At 42.3% G+C, this 23,031-nt stretch overlaps 1 protein-coding gene across 1 annotated transcript in view; it reads right to left on the reverse strand.

Annotated features, from left to right (window-relative positions):
- Nucleotides 1-23,031, reverse strand: part of LOC129818469 (endoglin-like) — a 56,821-nt gene that overhangs the window by 30,063 nt on the left and 3,727 nt on the right. The window contains exon 3 of the mRNA XM_055874388.1: nucleotides 1,339-1,487. Within this exon, the coding sequence (XP_055730363.1) occupies nucleotides 1,339-1,487 (149 nt within the window). The remainder of the gene's footprint in view (nucleotides 1-1,338; nucleotides 1,488-23,031) is intronic.

Consider the following 23,031-nt stretch of genomic DNA (forward strand, 5'->3'; position numbering starts at 1 on the left):
TCTACACCACATTTCTCTTTCTTGGACCACTCTAGGACCATTCTTGGAAGAAATCTGTCTTTGTTTAGCTGTGTACATAAAAACATGAGTTAAGAACAATTTAACATGTTATAGTTGTTTTCTATGACGCCAGAGGGAGAAGCAGAGGAAGACAGGAAGAGATTTCCAGTATTTTCCATTTAGTGCAGGCAGGCCGAGGGCCTCCTTTAGCCTTCATTAAGGTGAGGAATCCAGGCAGCCATCCTCAGATACTGTATCATCCTGTGATGGCATCTCATCCGATGCACAACCACACACTAATGGGTACCGCACAGACCCACTCCTGGGTGAGCCCCCTTTAATTAATATTAAAGAGGGAATGAGAGAGATAAAGTCAGTGTGCGTGTGTGCCTTTGCGTGCGTGTGTCAGAGAGAGAGAGAGAAACAGAGAGTGAAGGACGAGGGAAAGAGAGAGCACTGATAAAGGAATTACTAATATGTGCTGACCAGACACAGTCAGAAAATGAAAAAGGAAGTCTGCGTAGGAAATAGCAGTGTAGGATTACATTTGTCCTCCTAAGCACTGATCTAGGGTCAATTTCCTCAATGGATTTCCAATTGGTCCTACTGCAATTTACGGTACACCTTTTTGACATCCACACACACAGTCCCATTCCCCATGCAGGCTGTTGGATGCGGTAGTGTGTTTTTACACTACTGTGTATGTAGTGTAAGCCTGTAAGGAACCCCATTCACCTCAGGGGTGACCCCAGCTCCATGTTATGTTTGGCATGTGTTTGCACTTATCAGGCTAACCAGAGGAGGTGTCCCTAATGTTGACTCTCAGCCACATGGGAAAGCTAGCTAACCTAGCACGCTAACACTCATCTGGCATCAAACTCATGAGAAAGCTAGCCTAGTGTGCTAACTCTCATCTGGCATCAATCTCATGAGAAAGCTAGCCTGGTGTGCTGACGCTCATCTGGTATCAATCTCACACAGACACTCTCCCAGAACATCATTTTCCCCCGCGAACGGGACAAATATTCCAGCTATATGGAGCTACCGTAGCTATCTACTATATGTACTCCAGATATGATGTGTGCTATACAAACTGAATTTAATCTAACAATGCAGAACATTTTGAAAAAACAATCCTATTATTTGAAAAACGACAGTCATTTGAACAAATATGACTACAGTAAAATCATATTACCTCACATATCAGTGTACTGCATATTGGAACCTGTGTCTTAATCTTGGACATCTTTACACTGGACATACTGGTCGATTGAAATGCAGTGGAAGCCTTCCACAGTAGTTTAGAACAGGCGAACCGTATACAGTAGATTGTCTTACCTCAGGTGTGTAGTGCAGGCTGAGGATGTGAACTTCTTTGCCGTCCTGAGTGGTGTAGTTGGTCCAGCAGCCTGGAAGCATCTCTCTCAACCTGATCCAGGCATTCTGGTTTTCAGGGACCGCCACTGGCTCACAGGTCTGCTGGGATGCTGGGGGAGAGACAGGGGGAGAGACAGGGGAAAACCTGGTTAAACAGAGTAGAGAGTTCACATTTTCTAGGACCATACATTTTATTGAAACTTTATTTAACGAGTCTAGAACAAATTCTTTATTACAATGATGGCCAATAATGTGGAAAGTGTTCTGCATGGAACCGAAAAGGGTTCTACCTGAAACCAAAAATAGTTATTCAAAGGGTTCTCCTATGGGGACAGCAGAAGAACCCATTTTAGGTTCTAGATAGCACCTTTTTTTCTAAGAGTGTACAAGAGGAGACGTACAATAAAAAGAGAAAACCAAGGAGAGCTGATAGAGCTAACACCCTCTATTATGACCATATGAATAATGCAATATGCATTTCCTCGTAATGTTTTATGCATAAACCATAAATACAGTAAAACCCAAGATACAGTATCATTAGCGAGATATATTAATAGATATGTTAGGCAACATGCAAAGAGCTCGGTAGACTAGCACTATAATACATGATCTGAAAAACATATTCAATCACCCTCTTGGTTACAGATTAACCTAGCCTATGGAGGGTGTTGTTTTCCTGTTCTATTCATCTCTGATTCCTCTACATGCACTCCATCACTCGTGACTCAGTGACTGTCTATGGAAGGGAAGGAGGGGACAAGGGTTGCATGGCGGGTCATTAGGAAGCAGCACTGCCGTGTGTTGTAATCAGGAGATAAAGTAAGGAGTATGGATGCTAAATGTGTGGGAGGGGCTGCCGGTCTGACTGGCACGGCTGATAGGTCGAGTTTATCTGGGACCTCACGGCCATGTGTGTGTGTGTGTGTGTGTGTGTGTGTGTGTGTGTGTGTGTGTGTGTGTGTGTGTGTGTGTGTGTGTGTGTGTGTGTGTGTGTGTGTGTGTGTGTGTGTGTGTGTGTGTGTGTGTGTGTGTGTGTGTGTGTGTGTGTGTGTGTGCGTGCGTGCGTGCGTGCGTGCGTGATTGTTGTGAGAGAGTCAGAGAGGCTGGCATTGTGTGGAGACCTCAGAGGGAACAGTTTAAAAAGTATGTATTTGCATTATCTGTTCCTAATACTTTGTCCCCTGGTTGGAGTGTCCTTTTGGTGCTTTATAAATATTCCCCACCACTAAACCGCCTCCTTCCTCGGGAAGAGCAGGGGCAGGTGTCGCTTCCTACCCAATAAACAGTCAGCACTAGGACCAAGTCCCGCCCATCACAGTGAGATCTGATTAGGGCTCTATCTGCACCTTGCGGGGTCACTGGGTGGCAGGCGTCATGGTTGCGGCACTGGATTGGCTGTGCTGGGGGCTGGGCTGTGCCCTGATGCCCCACAGCTCAGACTGTCTGTCTCCTGACCCAGATATGATCACAGGACAAATACAACAGAGACGACCCTGGTCTGAGTCTCTGAGTCCCAATCAGTAGCCACACATCTAAACAGGATACCACTGACACCCATTATGGAAAGGGCTGATATTATAGAGCACAGAGGACAATGCTCCATCCATCGAAAAATTTACGAGGATTTTCAGCTCGTTCTATGTGATGGATCTTTTTTTAAATTGGAATGAGTCGGTGGTAAAGATGAATCGAAAACCTCGCCATTTTCTAGAAAGATCAGTTATCATTCAGCGGTTATGTTTCACAGTGGCAGAATTAAATGATCGGATTTAGACATGTATAATGGTTTATTCTGATAAATTATTACGAGAGTTCAAAACTGTTATGAACATCTAAGAGACAATCATAGCTTTTCAGTTTGTTGGCCTGTTCATATTCACAAAGAATATCAGAGTACCAGTGCTGATCTAGGATCAGGTCACCCTGTCCATATAACCTTATTCATTATGATCTAAAAGACTAAACTGATCCTATATCAGCGCTCCTGCAGACCAAGGCTTTCCTTACTATAACTAGGTGCAAGGCCTATGGGGGAGGGGGTTTATGGTTGATCAGCGCCATGGAATGAAGGAGGGAGAGAGAGGGGGGTTGAATAGGAAACAACAATATTCGTGAGGGCAACAGGAAATGCCCGGTTTAGACGTCTGGCCTGATGATGACAGAGAGCCCGGGCAGAGGACATATTCATCACTACGGGGGGGAGGGATGGAGGGAGAGAAGGGAGAGAGAGAAGGGGCATGAGTAAAGTCAAGCCAATGCCCACCACACAAACAGCTCTTTCTTTCCAGCCTTTTAATCTTTTTTTATGAACTGTGGCTTTCTTTCTTTCCCCACTGCTCCACAAGCGAGCTCCTCCCTCTCTTTTCTCATCATCCCTCTTATTCTGCCCTAGTCAAGGCCTGGCTTCCTGTTATTCTGCCCCTGTGCCTTCATAATGTCCACTTAACAGCCAGATTACCTGCCATAAAGAAACGCTGTCTCATGTGACAGAGTCAACAGCCTGTGACTGCGCCGGACTGCTTTAGGTAAATCACCCCCTGGTGTCTGCCACCACCGGGCAAAGCACACACACACCACACATACACATATACACACACACACACAGAGATCCTCTCCTTATCCTATTTACCAGTCGCTAAAAATATAAACCATAGTCACACTGACCCCTCTGCCTGACCCGGAAATGCCAACGGCCTCACTAAGCGGTTTGCTGGTAAATGAGCTATAGAGAAGTGCTGTTCCATTCCTCCTCTGTCTTTATCTATTTTTATCAGCAGCGCCTTACATTTTATTTTCCATTGGAAGAAGAGATGTTTAGGAATGATGGTGGTGATTCCCATTTAGATGTGAGTTAGATGTGAGGCAGAGTCAGGGTTGAATGAATGCATCATGATTTTAGATGCCAGAGGATGTAGCCTACAGTATATGAGATGTATGATATGATATAGGATGATAGGATAATAGAGGATGTTTAGGAAATGATGATGTGTCACAGTGTTCATCTGAGTATTTAGGTCTTTGGCTTGAATCGCGTCTGGCCATCTTGCTGAATCTGCCATTTATACCTCTCCTCCTCCCTTATCTTTTCTGCCTGTTTGTATCTGTCTCTTGACTGCCCCTTCTAGTCTCATTGTTCTGGTCAACTCCCAGACCTGATGCTGAGCCAAAGGAAATGCCAAAATAGGCATGTGACTCCTGTCTGAGGGGCGGACTACAATGGGGCTCGAGGTATGGGGAGGGGGGATTTCTCAATACTGTAAAGTACACAAAGTTAGCCCTCTGACACAGCCTGGTACATTTCAAGTCCACTATCTGTGCCTTCTTGTTTTTTTGTACATAATAGTAATATTATGAATATTAATATTAATGTTTATACCTAACATTGTGGGAAATGTTTAATATCTACAGATGTCCCTGACGTATTACACAACTAAACAGCAAAAATTATTTTAATTATTATTTCCAATCTTGTAATCGTTTTTTGCAACTTGCCCAACTCTTCAAGGCATACTGTACAGATCTTAATTTGATCATCCTATTGCAGGATAAATGTTTAACTTGTAGTATATTTGAGGTTTAAAAAGGCTTCTGAACTTCGTACTTAGAAATGTCTGACTTTGATCAACTCCTACAAAAATGTACATAAATTATAATCGTAAAAGAACAGAGAGGCCCGCATTCTGTTTATGCTCCCAATTCACAACTTTAATGACAACGCTTCAATCCGAAACAGATCTTCATCAGGCCAAACAGTCTGAGTGCTTAAATCCCAAAATATACACATTTCACTTCATATGTCCACTAGGCACATGACGCATGGTGGGTGTGGAAGCAATTAGATTCACTTAAGTGCATAGTCAATCATAATTAATCACAGAGGCTATACACTACCATTCAAAAGTTTGGGGTCACTTATAAATACATGGAATGAGTTGCAAAATGAATAGGAGACATAGTCAAGACGTTGACAAGGTTATAAATAATGATTTTTAATTGAAATAATTGTGTCCTTCAAACTTTGCTTTCGTCAAAGAATCCTCCATTTGCAGCAATTACAGCCTTGCAGACCTTTGGCATTCTAGTTGTCAATTTTTTGAGGTTATCTGAAGAGATTTCACCCCATGCTTCCTGAAGCACCTCCCATAAATTGAATTGGCTTGATGGGCACTTCTTACGTACCATACGGTCGAGCTGTTCTCACAATAGCTCATTAGGGTTGAGATCCGGTGACTGTGCTGGCCACTCCATTATAGACAGAATACCAGCTGACTGCTTCTTCCCTAAATAGTTATTGCATAGTTTGGAGCTATGCTTTGGGTCATTGTCCTGTTGTAGGAGGAAATTGGCTCCAATTAAGCACCATCCACAGGGTATGGCATGGCATTTCAAAACGGAGTGATAGCCTTCCTTCTTCAAGATCCCTTTTACCCTGTACAAATCTCCCACTTTACCACCACCAAAGCACTCCCAGACCATCACATTGCCTCCACCATGCTTGACAGATGGCTTCAAGCACTCCTCTAGCATCTTTTAAACTTTTTCTGTCAAGCCCTGATCTGTTTCACCTGTCCTTGTGATTCTGTCCACCCCCTCTAGGTGTCGCTGATTTTCCCCAGTGTATTTATCCTGTGTTTCCTGTCTCGCTGTGCCAGTTCGTCTTGTATGTTTCCAAGTCAACCAGCAGTTTTCCCGTTCTGCTGCTTTATGCATTCTCTTTTTTCTAGTCCCCACGATTTTGACCCTTGCCTGTCCATTCTGCCTGCCTTGACCACGAGCCTGTCTGCCACTTGACCTGTACCTCCTGGACTGTGATCTGGTTTTGACCTTTTTGCCTGTGCACGACCATTCTCTTGCCTACACCTTTGGATTAATAAACATTTTAAGACTCCAACCATCTGCCTCCTGTGTCTGCATCTGGGTCTCGCCTTGTGTCATGATATTTTCTGCATCTCACGAATGTTCTTTGTGATCCGAACACCTCAACTTAGATTTGTCTGTCCATAACACTTTTTTCCAATCTTCCTCTGTCCAGTGTCTGTGTTCTTTTGCCCATTTTAATCTTTTCTTTTTATTGGCCAGTCTGAGATATTACTTTTTCTTTGCAACTCTGCCTAGATGTCCAGCATCCCGGAGTTGCCTCTTCACTGTTGACGTTGAGACTGGTGTTTTGCGGGTACTAGTTAATGAAGCTGCCAGTTGAGGACTTGTGAGGCATCTGTTTCTCAAACTAGACACTCTAATGTACTTGTCCTCTTGCTCAGTTGTGCACCGGGGCCTTCCACTCCTCTTTCTATTCTGGTTAGAGCCGGTTTGCGCTGTTCTGTGAAGGGAGTAGTACACAGCGTTGTTCGAGATCTTCCGTTTCTTAGCAATTTCTCGCATAGAATAGCCTTCATTTCTCAGAACAAGAATAGACTGAGTTTCAGAAGAAAGTTCTTTGTTTCTGGACATTTTGAGCCTGTAATAGAACCCACAAATGCTGAAGCTCCAGATACACAACTAGTCTAAAGAAGGCCAGTTTAATTGCTTCTTTAATCAGGACAACAGTTTTCAGCTGTGCTAACATAATTTCAAAAGGGTTTTCTAATGATCAATTAGTCTTTTAAAATGATAAACTTGGATTAGCTAGCACAATGTGCAGTTGGAACACAGGAGTGATGGTTGCTGATAATGGGCCTCTGTACGCCTATGTAGATATTTCATCAAAAATCTGCGTTTTCCAGCTACAATAGTCATTTACAACATTAACAATGTCTGCACTGTATTTCTGATCAATTTGATGTTATTTTAATGGACAAAAAAAATCACTTTTCGTTCAAAAACAAGGACATTTCGAAGTGACCCCAAACTTTTGAACGGTAGTGTACATATGGTCATAAAGGATTACATGCATACAAATCGGTTCTAGTTAAAACCTAAGCAGCACCAAAAATAGATTACATTGGAAACTGTTGAAATACCCACCCATATGACCATTGGCAGTGGCCATAGATATAATTACAGTGGCCTATTTCAAAAACAACTTGTGTACCTCTAATAATTGTATATCAATGAGATGGGCACATGTAATAATTACATAAAATCTAATATACTGTATACTGTATGTACAAAATGACCAAGTGGAGACCTGGATGGCAGGACAAATCAATGTGACATATTCATGTAAGAAATGGTCTGATATCAAACTCTTGGTTAAGACCTTTTGGAGACATGACAAACGGTGAATCCAATACAATTCTCTTCTCAGTAATATATTATCAGTATCTCCAAGGACTCTTAACATGTCCGATACCAATGTATATCGGAGAGCTGATATTGTGACGAGCCTCCATGAAATGTGCAGCCACAGGGCTTCTCTGGTCAAGAGTACTGATATTACTCATGTGTTCTGCTATCCTTGTTTTCAGAGCTCGTTTTGTTTTTACTACATAGCATAGACCACAAATACACTTGATCAGATATACCACATTTTTGGTGGAACACATAATGATGCCATTAATCTTAATGGCCTTGCCCGTAATAGGGTGATTGAACAGTGTGCATTTGTTCGTAAAGTTACTTAATTATTAATATTTCTTGTTGTTGCTGTAGCAAACTGGCTCAAATTAAGATCCTAGGTAGGTGTATTGAAAACAATGACATGACGTAGCGGATAAAGCCAGTGTGGTTCTTTCCTCTAAAAAACTGTCAAAAAGCAGAAATATTAAACCGATTACTTTATCATCAGCCTCATCTGACTTGGATCAGTCTATCAGTTCTTGTTTGAAAGGTGAAAGGTCCAACGTCAGTATTCTGTGGAATGGATCTCCCGACTCAGCAGAAAGAGGACCTTGGCTTGAAATAAAAACCCACACAACTCTGACATTAAGGGTAATATATTCAAGAGAGGCATTGTGACCCTGCCAGCAACAAGAATCAGTGACAATTTATTGAGTCTCTTCACAGAGTCAAAGGATCAAACCACTATTCACTTTGACAGAGAGGAAGAGCAAAATGCAGACGAGGCAGTTTTGACTTGTACTATCCTACATTCACCTTTATTTGAGATAGGATATTCGTTATTGGACATCAAGACCTAAGAATTGTATTTAAAAATATAGTCTGGGGCCTCCCGGGTGTCGGAGTGGTCTAGGGCACTGCATCGCAGCGCTAGCTGCGCCACCAGAGACTCTGGGTTTGCGCCCAGGCTCTGTCGCAGCCGGCCGCGACCGGGAGGTCCGTGGGGCGACGCACAATTGGCCTAGCATCGTCCGGGTTAGGGAGGGCTTGGCCGGTAGGGATATCCTTGTCTCATCGTGCTCCAGCGACTCCTGTGGCGGGCCGGGCGCAGTGCACGCTAACCAAGGGAGCCGGGTGCACGGTGTTTCCTCCGACACATTGGTGCGGCTGGCTTCCAGGTTGGAGGCGCGCTGTGTTAAGAAGCAGTGCAGCTTGGTTGGGTTGTGTTTCGGAGGACGCATGGCTTTCGACCTTTGTCTCTCCCGAGCCCGTACGGGAGTTGTAGCGATGAGACAAGATAGTAATTACTAGCAATTGGATACCACAAAAATTGGGGAGAAAAGGGGGTAAAAAAAATGTTTACAAATATATATATATATAGTCTGGGGAAGAATATTTTTTGTTCTTTTTTGTTATTCATGAATACAGTAGTCTGCCAAATGACACAGACTTGTAGCCCCCTTACTACAGGACCCGAACAATAAATCTTACACGTTGATGAAAACGTATCTATTTTAGTCTAGCAGTAGTATTCCACTACTACGTTAAAAAGTAAAAAATAATAATCAGTAATTTTTCTGTATAAAATGTATTTCAGGCATGGGCAGTATTTATGTTACATGTACTTGAAATATGTATTTAAAGTACTTTTGAGTATTTTGTCATTTGCATTACACTAGGCTGAAAGACAATCAAATGTATTTTGTAACAACATACTTTGGAGAGCTGTAATTTGTATTTTCTACATACAAAATACTTTTATAGTGGTTCACCATTTTGTGCCCCCCTTTCACCATGCATTGGTATCAAAAGTCTGATGACACTATGGTGTGAGCATATGCTAAATTAACAAAATAAAAATGGCCTGCTTCCGCATCTCCAACTCTACACACCTATTGTCCCGCTGTTTCCGCGGCTGCAGACTGAGGCCTGACCATCCACAGGAAAGTAAACAAGTTCTGCACAGTGCCTTAACTCTCTCCTTATATCCTATATCCCTGATTATCACTGTCACTTTCACTGATACTGTGTATGTACAATTGAAGTCGGAAGTTTAAATACACTTAGGTTGGAGTCATTAAAACTCGTTTTTCAACCACTCCACAAATGTCTTGTTAACAAACTACAGTTTTGGCAAGTCAGTTAGGACATCTACTTTGTGCATGACACAAGGAATTTTTCCAACAATTGTTTACAGACAGATTATTTCACTTATAATTCACTGTATCACAATTTCAGTGGATCAGAAGTTTACATACACTAAATTGACTGTGCCTTTAAACAGCTTGGGAAATTCCAGAAAAGTATGTAATGGCTTTAGAAGCTTCTGATAGGCTAATTGACATCATTAGAGTCAATTGGAGGTGTACCTGTGGATGTATTTTAAGGCCTACCTTCAAACTCAGTGCCTCTTTGCTTGACAGCTTGACATCATAGAAAAATCTAAACAAATCAGTCAAGACCTCAGAAAAAAAATTGTAGACCTCCACAAGTCTGGTTCATCCTTGGGAGCAATTTCCAAACGCCTGAAGGTACCACGTTCATCTGTACAAACAATAGCACGCAAGTACAAACACCATGGGACCACGCAGTCGTCATACCGCTCAGGAATGAGATGCATTCTGTCTCCTAGAGATGAATGTACTTTGGTGCGAAAAGTGCAAATCAATCCCAGAACAACAGCAAAGGACCTTGTGAAGATGCTGCAGGAAACAGGTACAAAAGTATCTATATCCACAGTAAAACAAGTCCTATATCGACATAACCTGAAAGGCCGCTCAGCAAGGAAGAAGCCACTGCTCAAAAACCGCCTTAAAAAAAGCCAGACTACAGTTTGCAACTGCACATGAGGACAAAGATCGTACTTTTTTGGAGAAATATCCTCTGGTCTGATGAAACAAAAATAGAACTGTTTGGCCATAATGATCATCGTTATGTTTGGAGGAAAAAGGGGGACGTTTGCAAGCCGAAGAACACCATCCCAACCATGAAGCACTGGAGTGGCAGCATCATGTTGTAGGGGTGCTTTGCTGCAGAAGGGACTGGTGCACTTCACAAAATAGACTTCTTATTGAGGAAGGAAAATTATGAGGATATATTGAAGCAACATCTCAAGACATCAGTCAGGAAGTTAAAGCATGGTCGCAAATGGGTCTTCCAAATGGACAATGACCCCAAGCATACTTCCAAAGTAGTGCCAAAATTGCTTAAGGACAACAAAGTCAAGGTATTGGAGTGACCATCACAAAGCCTGGACCTCAATCCAATAAAATATTTGTGGGCAGAACTGAAAAAGCGTGTGCGAGCAAGGAAGCCAACAAACCTGACTCAGTTACACCAGCTCTGTCAGGAGGAATGGGCCAAAATTCACCCAACTTACTGTGGGAAGCTTGTGGAAGGCTACCCAAAACGTTTGACCCAAGTTAAACAATGTAAAGGCATTGCTACCAAATACTAATTGAGTGTATGTAAACTTCTGACCCACTGGAAATGTGATGAAAGAAATAAAAGCTGAAATAAATCATTCTTTCTACTATTTTTCCGATATTTCACATTCTTAAAATAAAGTGGTGATCCTAACTGACCTAAGACAGGGAATTTTTATTAGGATTAAATGTCAGGAATTGTGAAAAACTGAGTTTAAATGTATTTGGCTAAGGTGTATGTAAACTTCCAACTTCAACAGTATGTGGAGGTAAGGGGGAGGGGTATTTTGTGTGTGGTGTGTGTGTGTGCGCGGTTATTTGGGGATGTTATGTGGCACTGACATTGGGGATGTGAAAGCTGGTCTGGAGACAGCTTTTCTTCATATAGAGTACCTCTGTTTATACCTCTGGGAGCCGTTTGTCAGATGTCTCCTTTTGTCGGAAGTACAGTAGACGCAACAACAAATCCAATGACGCATGGAGGGCCTATGGCTCACTCACACACACACAACACACGCCTATCTCTTAGAGGCTTGAGAGTTGTCTCCCAATTAGTCTTCATGGCCTGTCTGTGTGCTGCTGTTCCTAAAGCAATATGACACTTTGATGTAGACAAACTGTGTGCGCTGTTGTCATTCACTACACTAGCAGTTCTTTCCTAGAACGGTAATGCAAGAAACTTTCGATATGGTGAATGTTAAATACATTGCCGTTCCTTGTTGATATATGCTCTCCCACTTTCTCCATATCTCTCTCTGTTTCTCCCTTTCACACACATACAGAAACATCTATCTGTAATATTCGAGGCAGCATCAGAGAGGGAGATGTTTTTGTTTTGTTGGTTCAGTTGCCTCTTCTGTCAAATTGACAAGGTGTTCCATAAACACTTTATTAGCTCTCAGTCCTCAGGTTGGTCCCAGTGTGAAGAAATTAATTCATTGCAAAACGACGAGACATTTTGAATTTACACTATAGCGATAGCCTATTAATCTTCCAGGCGTTAATTAGCAAACGTGGCTTTTGGAGGGAAAGACTAATTTAGCGGTTGCTGTGCTTACACTGTTCCGCCGAGCAGATGGAAGCAGCAGCGACGCATTGCATACTGGGTGCTTCCAATCATTCAAGATTGATATCGCTTTGCGCAGCATATGTTTCTCATAGACCAACAGACATTAACCCGTTTTTCTCCACTGATTTCCCAGAAAATATTAACGAGCCCACTTTTGGTTGGTCACATCGGGGATAGCATAGCAATTAAGATTTTGATACTTTTGACACGTTTGAGCAGTTGAAGAAGTGGAGTCGGAACCAAAGATGAACCAAAGATGAAGAGATTTTGCAGATTTGCAGTGTTGAGCTTTATTTTTATTTATTTTTTAATATTTTCATTTCACCTTTATTTAACCAGGTAGGCTAGGTGAGAACAAGTTCTCATTTACAACTGCGACCTGGCCAAGATAAAGCAAAGCAGTGCGACACAAACAACAACACAGAGTTACACATGGAATAAACAAACATACAGTCAATAATACAATTATTTATCTTCCTCTAAGAGTAATGACATTGTCTGAGTGTGGAGAGTTGTCAACCATCTAGACTATATTCCTTTAGAAAGGGAAGTACAGACTATTAACCTGTTAAATGTCATGTTGATGTAGATTTCCGCCTAAATAGACATACCCAAAAGTAATTATTTATCATGAGAGGGCCATTAACAATACATAGTATTGTTAATAACTAATGATTATACTGACAGAAATATTCAAATCTCGCCATCCTGGTAAAAATAGCTATACAATTCTGCGGTGTAATCACTTTTGAGGACACAAGCACAAGCACACAGTGAGAATATAATAAAAATAAAAATGAAAATATGATAAATCATAGATTATTTTTTTCCTTTTCAACAAAAGTGGGGGAATAAGGCTTGAAATGATTGAAATGCTCTCTAAATATAGCAACAATCTAATTATAAATACTTATGATAAGATTTCACCTTTCTTATAACTGTAAAATAAATATGATCATACTTAGTGACAGTACAAAATTGCCACCAATTTTTTTATTAGCTAAATGTTCTGCCCAGCATCCTCTGACACAGAGACACCATTAAATACCTGCTACCTGACCCATTACATCTTACAACGTCGTCCCTCTGTGTTTAAATGTGTGTCTTTCATGTTGAGAAATCAAACCTTTGTCTGGATAGGCCAGAAAATGCGAAAAGGAGGTGTCAGATTTCACAATCCTGCAGGTGCGTTTCACAGCTAAGGCGAGGCGACAACCAATGGATGTGTGCCATGTCATAGACTGTGTCATCGACTGACAAATTGCTATTACATATGATATGGTTAGCTGATACTTAAAACACTTATCCAGGCATTGTAAGATCTGTCAGGTGTCAGCAACGTCTAAGCATAAGAAACTCACCCTGCATCATAGCGGAGAGCGGCATGTGAAGCAGGACAACCAGAGTTTTTCCAGGGTGCACAGTAATTCAGATTTAGATTAAAGGGAATACCAATAGAGGGAGTAGAAGGGGGGGCAGCAGGAGAAATAATATCCAAAGGGGAAGTAGCAGGTAAGGTAAGTGAGAGTTGAGGAAGTGTGGGGGGAATGTCCATGGGGGGGAGTACCAGGGGGGAAGGGGAGCCGGTAGCTGACTAGTGGTGGATATTCAGCAGCCTGTCTCTAAGTTTTTAACATGATGCTCCTGTACTGCCCGCGTCTGAGTGATTGAAGCAGGGAGAACAGAGCATGGCTTGGGTGGCTGGGGTCACTGATGATCTTCTTGGCCTTTCTGCGACATCTGGTGTTGCAGGTGTCCTGTAGGGCAGGCAGTGTACACCGAAAGGCTCTGAAGAGCCTTGCGGCCCGTGGCGGTGGAGTTGCCATAGCAGGCTGGGATGCAGCCCGACAGTATGCTGTCAATGGTGCTCCTGTAGAACACTGTGAGAGCCCTCGGAGACAGGGCAAATTTTTCAGCATCCTGAGGTTGAAGAGTTGCTGTCGTACCTTCTCCACTATGGTGTCTGTGTGGTTAGACCATTTCAGCTTCTCTGAGATGTGTACGCCAAGGAGTTTGAAGTTATTTACCATCTCCTCAGCGACCCCATTGACGAGGTTGGGGGCGTATCCAGCCTGGTTCCTCCTGAAGTCCACAATCAGCTCCTTTGTTTTGTTAACGCTGAGGGAGAGGTTGTTTACCCGGAACCATGCCGTCAGATTGCCTAGCTCCTCCCTGTAGGCCGTCTCGTTGTTACTGGTGATCAGGCCTACTACTGTTGTGTCGTCAACAAAATTGATGATGGAGTTGGAACTGTGTGAGGCCATGCAGTCGTGGGTATACAGAGAATACAGGAGGGACTGAGGGTGCACTCTTGTGAGGCCGCCGTGTTGAGGATCAGTGTCGAGGAGGTAATGTTGCCTACCTTCACCACCTGGGGGGCGGCCCGTCAGGAAGTCCAGAACCCAATTGCATAGGGAGGAGTTCTGACCCAGGGCTGTGAGCTTTGTAATGAGATTATAGGGAGGGCACTATGGTACTGAAGGCCGCGCAATAGTCAATGAACAGCATCCTCATATATGCATTCCTTTTGTTCCTGGAGGGTAAGGGCAGTGTGCAGTGCAATGGCGATTGCATCGTCTGTGGCTCTGTCAGGGCGGTTGGGGAAAGGAGAGGGTTGAGTGTGTCGGAGAGGGAGGAGGTAATATAGTCTTTGACTAGCCTCTCCAAACACTTCATGATGACGGAAGGAAGTGAGTGCTACTGGTCGGTAGTCATTCAGTTCAGTTACTTTCCCTTTCTTGGGCACGGCGATGATAGTGGACATCTTGAAGCAGGAGGGTATAGAGGCCTGAGCTAGGAAGAGATTGAAAATGTCAAAGAACACAACAGCCAGCTGGTCTGCACGTGCTCTGTGGGACGGCTAGAAATGCCATCTGGGCCGGCAGCCTTGCGAGGGTTAACACAATTGAATGACTTACATATGTCCTCAGTGGAGACTGTGAGTGTGTAGCCCACATTGTCATCGGGGGGTATTCTCGGCAGCTCATGGTCATTATGCTCTGGGGTGGTTGACTTTCTTTTTGTAATCTGTGATCGTTAGGAGCCCCTGCCACATATACCTTCATCAGACCTGCTGAATTGCTCCTCCACTTTGTCTCTATACCTGTGTAATTGATGTTGCGCCATTCACAAAGCGTTCTGTACACAAAAATGTTGGTCGGAACCAGTCCAGAACCGCTAAAAGTCCCCTAAATAGGCCTATCCCTAGATTACATTCTGTTTTTCAATTAATTCATAATGGGAGTGTAGTGGGGTATAATTTATCATGTATGTACAGTGCCAGTCTAAAGTTTGGTCACACCTACTCATTCCAGGGTTTTTCTTAATTTGTACTATTTTCTACATTGTAAAAATAATAGTGAAGACATCAAAACTGCAATAACACATATGGAATCATGTAATAACCAAATTCTTTTTAACAAATCAAAATATATTTTATATTTGAGATTCTTCAAAGTAGCCACACTTTACCTTGATGAAAGCATTCTTGGCATTCTCACAACCAGCTTCATGAGGTAATCACCTAGAATGCATTTCATCATAGTGCTTGATGGGTGTTGCGACTGCACTTGAAGAAACTTTCAAAGATCTTGAAATGTTCCATATTGACTGACCTTCATGTCTTAACCTGTTAGTGTGTAGGGGGCGCTATTTTCACTTTGGGAAAAAATTGTGCCCAAATGAAACGGCCTTGTACTCTATTCTAGATCGTACAATATGCATATTATTATTACTATTGGATAGAAAACACTCTCAAGTTTCTAAAACAGTTTGCTGCAAAAAGAGTTCTGTTTTACTCACAGATATAACTGTGAGTAAAACAGAACTCCTTTTGCAGCAAACTTCCAGACAGGAAGTGAAAAATCTGAAGTCGAGGCTCTGTTCCAGGGCCTGCCTATTCAACTGGCTTATATCTATCGATATACATGCACTTCATACGCCTTCCACTAGATGTCAACAGGCAGTGGGAGGTGAAATGGGGTGTCTAGCTTGATCTGAGGTCGAACAAGAGCTTTTGGAGTGACAGGTCTGGAAATGTCATTGTCTTCGAAGGCGCGAGAAGGAACCCCAGATTGCCTTCTGAAAAGCGTTCGGTATACACGGCTAATATCTCCGGCTCTGATTTTATTTGATACATGTGATAATATCATCGTAAAGTATGTTTTTTCAACCGGGTTTTATCAGATTATTCAACGTTTATCGGGACTTTTGGAGTTTTTCGTTGTTTGCGTCGAGAGAAGATGGACATGTTCGCGCCACTTGGCTAGCTAAGGTTGCTAATTCAACAGGAGAAGAGGACATTCTAAAACCAAACAACGATTTATTCTAGACCAAGGACTCCTTGTCCAAGATTCTGATGAAAGCTCAACAAAAGTAAGAACAATTTATGATGTTATTTCGTATTTTTGTGTGAACTGTTTAGTCCTATATGTATATACAGTACAGTATATACATATACATATGAGATGAGTAATGTAGAGTATGTAAACATTATATTAAGTGGCATTGTTTAAAGTGGCTAGTGATACATTTTTACATCATTTCCAAAATCTGGATCCCTACAAATCAGCTGGGCAAAACAATTTGGACCCTCTCTTTCTAAAATGATCCGTCAAAATTGTTGCAACCCCTATTACTAGCCTGATCAACCTCTCTTTCGTATCGTCTGAGATCCCTAAAAATTGGAAAGCTGCAGCGGTCATCCCCCTCTTCAAAGGGGGTGACACTAGACCTATATCCATCCTGCCCTGCCTTTCTTAAATCTTCGAAAGCCAAGTTAATAAACAGATCACCGACCATTTCGAATCCCACCGTACCTTCTCCGCTATGCAATCTGTTTAACGTTTTTTGGGGTTACTACATGATTCCATATATGTTATTTCATAGTTTTGATGTCTTCACTATTATTCTAATACACTACGGGTCAAAAGTTTTCTTTATTTTTACTATTTTCTACATTTTTTAAAATTAGTGAAGACATCAAAACTAGGGAAAAAAACATTACTAATGAATTATTCACATACAAGGCATAAAGGTTAAGTTACAAGACAATACTAACATTAACAAAACATGAAGTATCTAAGCATGATCAGAGAGCGAGCGAGAGAGACAAAGAAACCATGGGGGAGAGAGAAAGAGAGTAGTTTTGTCACAATAACAGAATTTTGACTTCGATACTGATACCAGGTTCAGTATCAAGATACTCAATACCAAAATGATACCACAGGGGGAAAAAGGTGTATTAGCCAAAATCACAGCATGGCACTTGAGCCAGACATATAAGCTCAGCTATTGCTCTGTTCAGACATTGGGCATCTTTTGAGTTCAATATCATTACATTTTAAATTTGATGTCAACATTCTTCAGAGACAGCCATGTATGCATACATGAATCAATTATACAATCATACAATTAATTTGACATTATTTTTAGCAGTCTAACTACAATACATAACAAAATAAAGGTAATAATGTATTTGAATGGTAAATCTCTGTTGATAAACTGGGTAAATCAAGATGTAGCCTAGGCCTATCCACAATACAGGTGAATTCATATTCAATATGAGTGTGCGCATACATTGAGTTATTGAGCTTATTTTCGATGATTTCATGGGGCTACAGATGGCAAACAATCTGGGACTCATTTGGGACTTGTTTTATTATAGTGATCAATAACATTTGCATAGAAGTAGCAATCTCTTCTTTCATAAAATTGTGTGCTGTCTCTTTAAACACGCGCCCACTTGTGGTGCACGACTCCAGGATTGTTGCTCGACTCCCAAAACACACTAAAACGGATACGCACACACGTACACAACATGTAATTATTGCAAAGTCCTACTAGGAAGACAACATTTGCATTCTAGAAGACTGACATTAGCATGATGCTGCCCATTTGCTCATAAACTTAGCCTATAAAAGGCCTATTTGGTTTGAATGTGGAAGGTGATGTGTAGGAACTAGAATATTTATGTGATATTTCTGTGATGGGATGATGCAGCGCACTTTACTCTTTGCCATGTTATAGCCCTATTCTGATGGGTATCACTAGAGACGTTGGTTATGTAATTCTTTTAAGATTATTCTATTGATTTTTAAACCAATCCACGATTGTGCACCCCAATACATGTCAGAAATGCTTTTAAATGATGTACCCAGTAGGTCCCTTAGGTCCTCTGACACTGGCCTTTTAACTATCCCAAAGCCGAGGACCAAGAGGCATGGAGAGGCAGCCTTTAGATATTATACCCTCAGCCTCTGGAATAGCCTGTCAGAGAACCTGAGGGCGACTGAAACCGTGGACATATTTAAAAGAGATCTTAGAACACATATTTTTAGCTTTGCTTTTCCTTTTAAGTCATTCCGTTTAGTCATTCCGTCATTCCATTTTGTCATTCTTTAGTTTTTTATCTTGTGTTTGTTGTGTAGTAAATATTTCAGCTTTTAGTGTCATTAATAAATTATTTTCCCTGTGAAGGACATTGCTTTGCATTCCATGACTGAAATGTGAAGTATAAATAAAGCTTAATTTGATTATTATCCAAGCATGTGCGTTATTCTAGAGCACGATTCACACAGGATTCGTTTTTCCAAATTGCAGTAAATCTTAATTTTTTTACATTAAATGAACTCTTATGACGGACGCCTGGAGGTTTTTATTCTAGGCATGAAGATATTTCAACATCATGTCTAGATGATAATAAGCTACACTGATAGTGCTGTATAGGTGTCCCCATAACATTTAAATTGATTCAGTGAGATCAGGTTAGTTACAACTAGGGTTGGAGCGAAAACCGACAGGAAGGTAGCTCTCCAGTAACATGGTTGGAGAGCCCTGACCTCGGTCATCAACAGCTCACCAGGGTTTCATTAAATAAACTGTAGGCACAATACTTTTTATTGCACATCTAGGCCTAATTAAACTGATGCATTTGGCAATGTTCAACTTCAATTAACTGGCACTACACCTGTTGTATTCGGCGCATGTGACAAATAACATTTGATTTGATTTGTAGTGAATTGATGTAAGCTAGCAAGGAAAGTTAGACTACAAAATTGGAAGCTACCGGTATCTTCTTGCTCTAGCCTGTATTGACATTGTTTTGTGAACAGTAACTACGTTTGAACATTTCTACATGCCATGTTGCATTATTCAAGTGTGTAAACTTCTGTGCAGCATGAGTGGGGAGCAGTAGAGGCTGGTGGGATGAGCTATAGAAGGATGGCTCATTGTAATGACTGGAATGGAATCTATGGAACGGAGTCAAATAAGTGGTTTCCATATGTTTAATGTGTTTGATGCAGTTCCATTTATTCCATTCAAGCCATTACAATGAGCCCGTCCTCCTTTAGCTCCTCCCACCAGCCTCCTCTGGTGGGGAGCTAACATGTTTGCAGCCCAGACTCCCAGTGCTCTAGCAATGAGTAAGTGGAGCAGGCAAGAGGCATGAACGGTGTGCTCACGCTATAAGGGGACATCGGCTGCGCTGATAAACAGACTTTATGACGTGAGACACATTTAACAGAAGTACCTAAAATAACAACAATTCTAGTACCGAACCATTTTTCATGTTCAAGTAACAAAGAAGTTTCAGTGCACCATGCAACACAGAGAGTGTATCTCACCACGGCAGGTCAGGAAGAAAGAGCAAGAGACAATTCATCTAAGTCTATTTAATAACATCTGAGTTGTTGTCCAATCACATTACCGTTGAATTAACCTCCAATCAGATATGCAACCTACAGAATGTAAAGTCAACAGCACCTACTGCTTCACAGAGGTGTGACAGAATGGGGGGTTTGGAGAGCAACACAGAGAAGGAGACAATAAAACATTTTGCATGGAGTTGATAAGAGTCACTTCGGGGGCCGCCCGACTGGAGAACTAATCAAAAGCATACGATCATATTCAGAGGTACACTCTATAACTCTAAAAGTGGCCCCTACACAAACACAACAACAGGCACCCACACACTCACAAGCCCCCGAACACACCAAGTTTGTCATAAATCAAAGAGAAATTTCAGCGCTTTACCACATGAATCCAGAGAAAGCAGTATGATGCCTGAATCATCAGAAAGGTTCCACTTTATACACCCAGTCCATGAGACGCATTGCAACAAGCTTCAATTAAAACCTATGACACCCATCACAGCTTCAAAGCATTGACTGTTCAATAATAATTTCCTGTCTTTTAAATGTTTAGCTGACAACTCTTTATGCATACTGCTTTGATCAAAGCAGCACACCAACAGAGCATACTAAATACTTTATGAATTTGCATAGTGGGAAATGCAGAATAGGTACCAAACAACCAACCCAGTACTATTCTCTCTGGGATTTGGGGAAAATACAAAAAACTTACAGTCAAACAAGCACTTTGCCTGAGTTCTTTTTTTAAGGGACAGGTACAAGTCCCCCTTCAACACTTCTGATTGAGCAGACATTTGGCTGAGCAAGGGCAGACTGGCCAGAGATAAGAGCTGCACAATGCCATGCCTTATCTGTCCATAGTGTGCAGACGCCCGCTGCTGGCATCGGCACAAGGAGATCGCCATTTTGATGAAGAGTTTATATCAGCGTCCGCTACTAATGAGCCATTCAAGGCTCACACCACAGCCACTCGACCAGCCTGACCTGGGGGACCCAGGAGCACAGTAGCCAGTAGGTTACTGTAAATGTACAGTAGAAAACTGTCAGCACAGAAGCCAGTAAATTACTGTAGATTTACTTGCATTTACTGAAACACAAATTGGCAGCATATTGCTGTAACACCTGACTACAGCAACATTCTGTATTTCAAAAATTTACAGTGCATTACTGGAAGCACAATGGTTAGAAAAGTGTTGCAGATTCACAGTTTTATTGTACTGCATTGTTGAGGGAGCTAGCACATAAGCATTTGCTGCACCTTTTTGTACCTGCTGTAAACGGTGTATGTGATGAATACATTTGACGTGATTTGAAGCATCTCCTTGCAGATGAGAAACAAACTACTGTAAATATTAGCCGCAAAATATGTTTCCTAGATATTAAATATTAAATAGGTTTAAGTTAAATGGTTTCCTAGATGAAAGTGTGCCTACATCAACATTAGGTTATGCATAGCCTATATTAGAGTGAGTTAGATGTGTTATACAGTGCTTTGAAATGCTGTATGTCTTGTCGCATGAGGGGAGTGCCTTGTTATTAACAACTTACTTCAAGAACAACATAACTTGCAAGCTGGAAAGAATCCTTTGGCTCTCTAATAGTTTTACATGACACTGCTGCCATGATTTACTCCAGAGATTACTTCAAAATCTACAAACAGGAAAAGTTATCCAGCTGCAAACATTATCATAACCCATCAAACGCTTTGTCTTCCTTCCAGGGATGACGGGGAGAGAGAGAGAGAGAGCGAGAGAGTAGAGAAGAGCAAAATACTGTAGCATAGCTAGTCCCACTCAGCGCTGCTAGAGTCAAAGAGAAGAAAAGAAAGGCAGTCAGAATTGAATTGCTAATTGCAACAGTGAGATAGAAATCGGTCTGGAGTCGCGTCACTACGTCTCCCTGGTCCTGCCACCCAGTCTGGCTGCAGTCTACAGGGCTGGCTCTGCTGCAGTGTGGGGAAGTGAGCTATTTAGACTCCCAGCGCCATTTTTAACCAAGGCAGCCGGGGCTTTCTTTCAGTTCGTAATTTCCCTCTATAAGGCCCTACTTAGGAGCTGTCTGTCATCTCTATCCATCTCTCCCTGTTTTTTCTCTCTCTCTGCATCTTGCCATATTGTATTTCTCTATCTCTCTCACTCTCTTTAGTCCCCTCCCTCTTTCTGTATCTCCCTCTCCTTTGCATCATCTCTTATCTCAGTCTCTCCATCTCTCTGCCTCATCCCTCAATGCATCCTCTATCTCTCTCTCTCCTTCCCTCTCCTTTCATCCCCCTCTCTTTCACTACACCCATTTCCCGATTCGCCCCCCACTGTGCCACTGATATGCTCTTGGAGAGTTAAATAACCCCCTCCCACCACCACCACCACCACCATCATCTGCACCCCTCCCCACCCTTCAGCCTCCAGCATGGCTTCCTGAGGATGTGGTCCCAGTGGCTCCCCTGCCTGCTGTTCTGCTACTCGCCCTCCCTCCCTTCCATCTCCCTCCATATGTCTGCTTCCCCCAAGGTCCCCTTCAGGCTCCCCTCCCTTTCAGGCGGTTGACTAATCGCTTTTGTACTTTTCCTTCAGTCTGTGGAGAGGGACCCGGCTAGGAGGAAGTGCAGTGAGAAGCCTAAAATCGACAACCGTCACGTCAGGCTCCCACAGCGAACTAATTGCAGCTGGGAGCCGATATAGTCACTACAGCCCCCCTGAAGAAGGAAGGAGGAACTGTGGCAGGCTCCTATGGAGAACTACAGCAGAAGGGGACAATAATCAATACATTGCCGCTTTAGGGGAAGAATAATTAAGAGTCTCCTATGGAGCTACTGCAAAGAAGAAGGCAGAAGTCAACACAGCCCCCCGTTGGAAATGACTGGCCTGCAATGACGCCTACAGTCAACACAGCCCCCCGTTGGAAATGACTGGCCTGCAATGACGCCTACAGTCGACACAGCCCCCCGTTGGGACACCCCCAGAGAGAGACTGTAAAGCTGACAGCCCCCATGGAACTACAGAACAGAAGTCTGGAGCCCAACTACCATCTGGACTGGAGCGCAAATGGAGGCCCATAGGGATTTAAACCAGTGAGACCCAGACAGGACACAGATCCCCAACCAGGATCCACTGCAGAGGGCTACACTGTCAACAGAGAGTACAGTCACAACCTCAGCCTCTCACAAGTCATTGGAGTAAACAAAATGCTGTGTTCAGCAGCATTACTACATAGTATTCCCATGTTGAATTCTTGAGGGGCTCATAAAATACTCCAATAAATGTTTTGGCATGAATAAAGTTTATTTTTCTAA

Source organism: Salvelinus fontinalis, chromosome 21 (genome assembly GCF_029448725.1).
Source record: "Salvelinus fontinalis isolate EN_2023a chromosome 21, ASM2944872v1, whole genome shotgun sequence".
NCBI lineage: Eukaryota > Metazoa > Chordata > Actinopteri > Salmoniformes > Salmonidae > Salvelinus > Salvelinus fontinalis.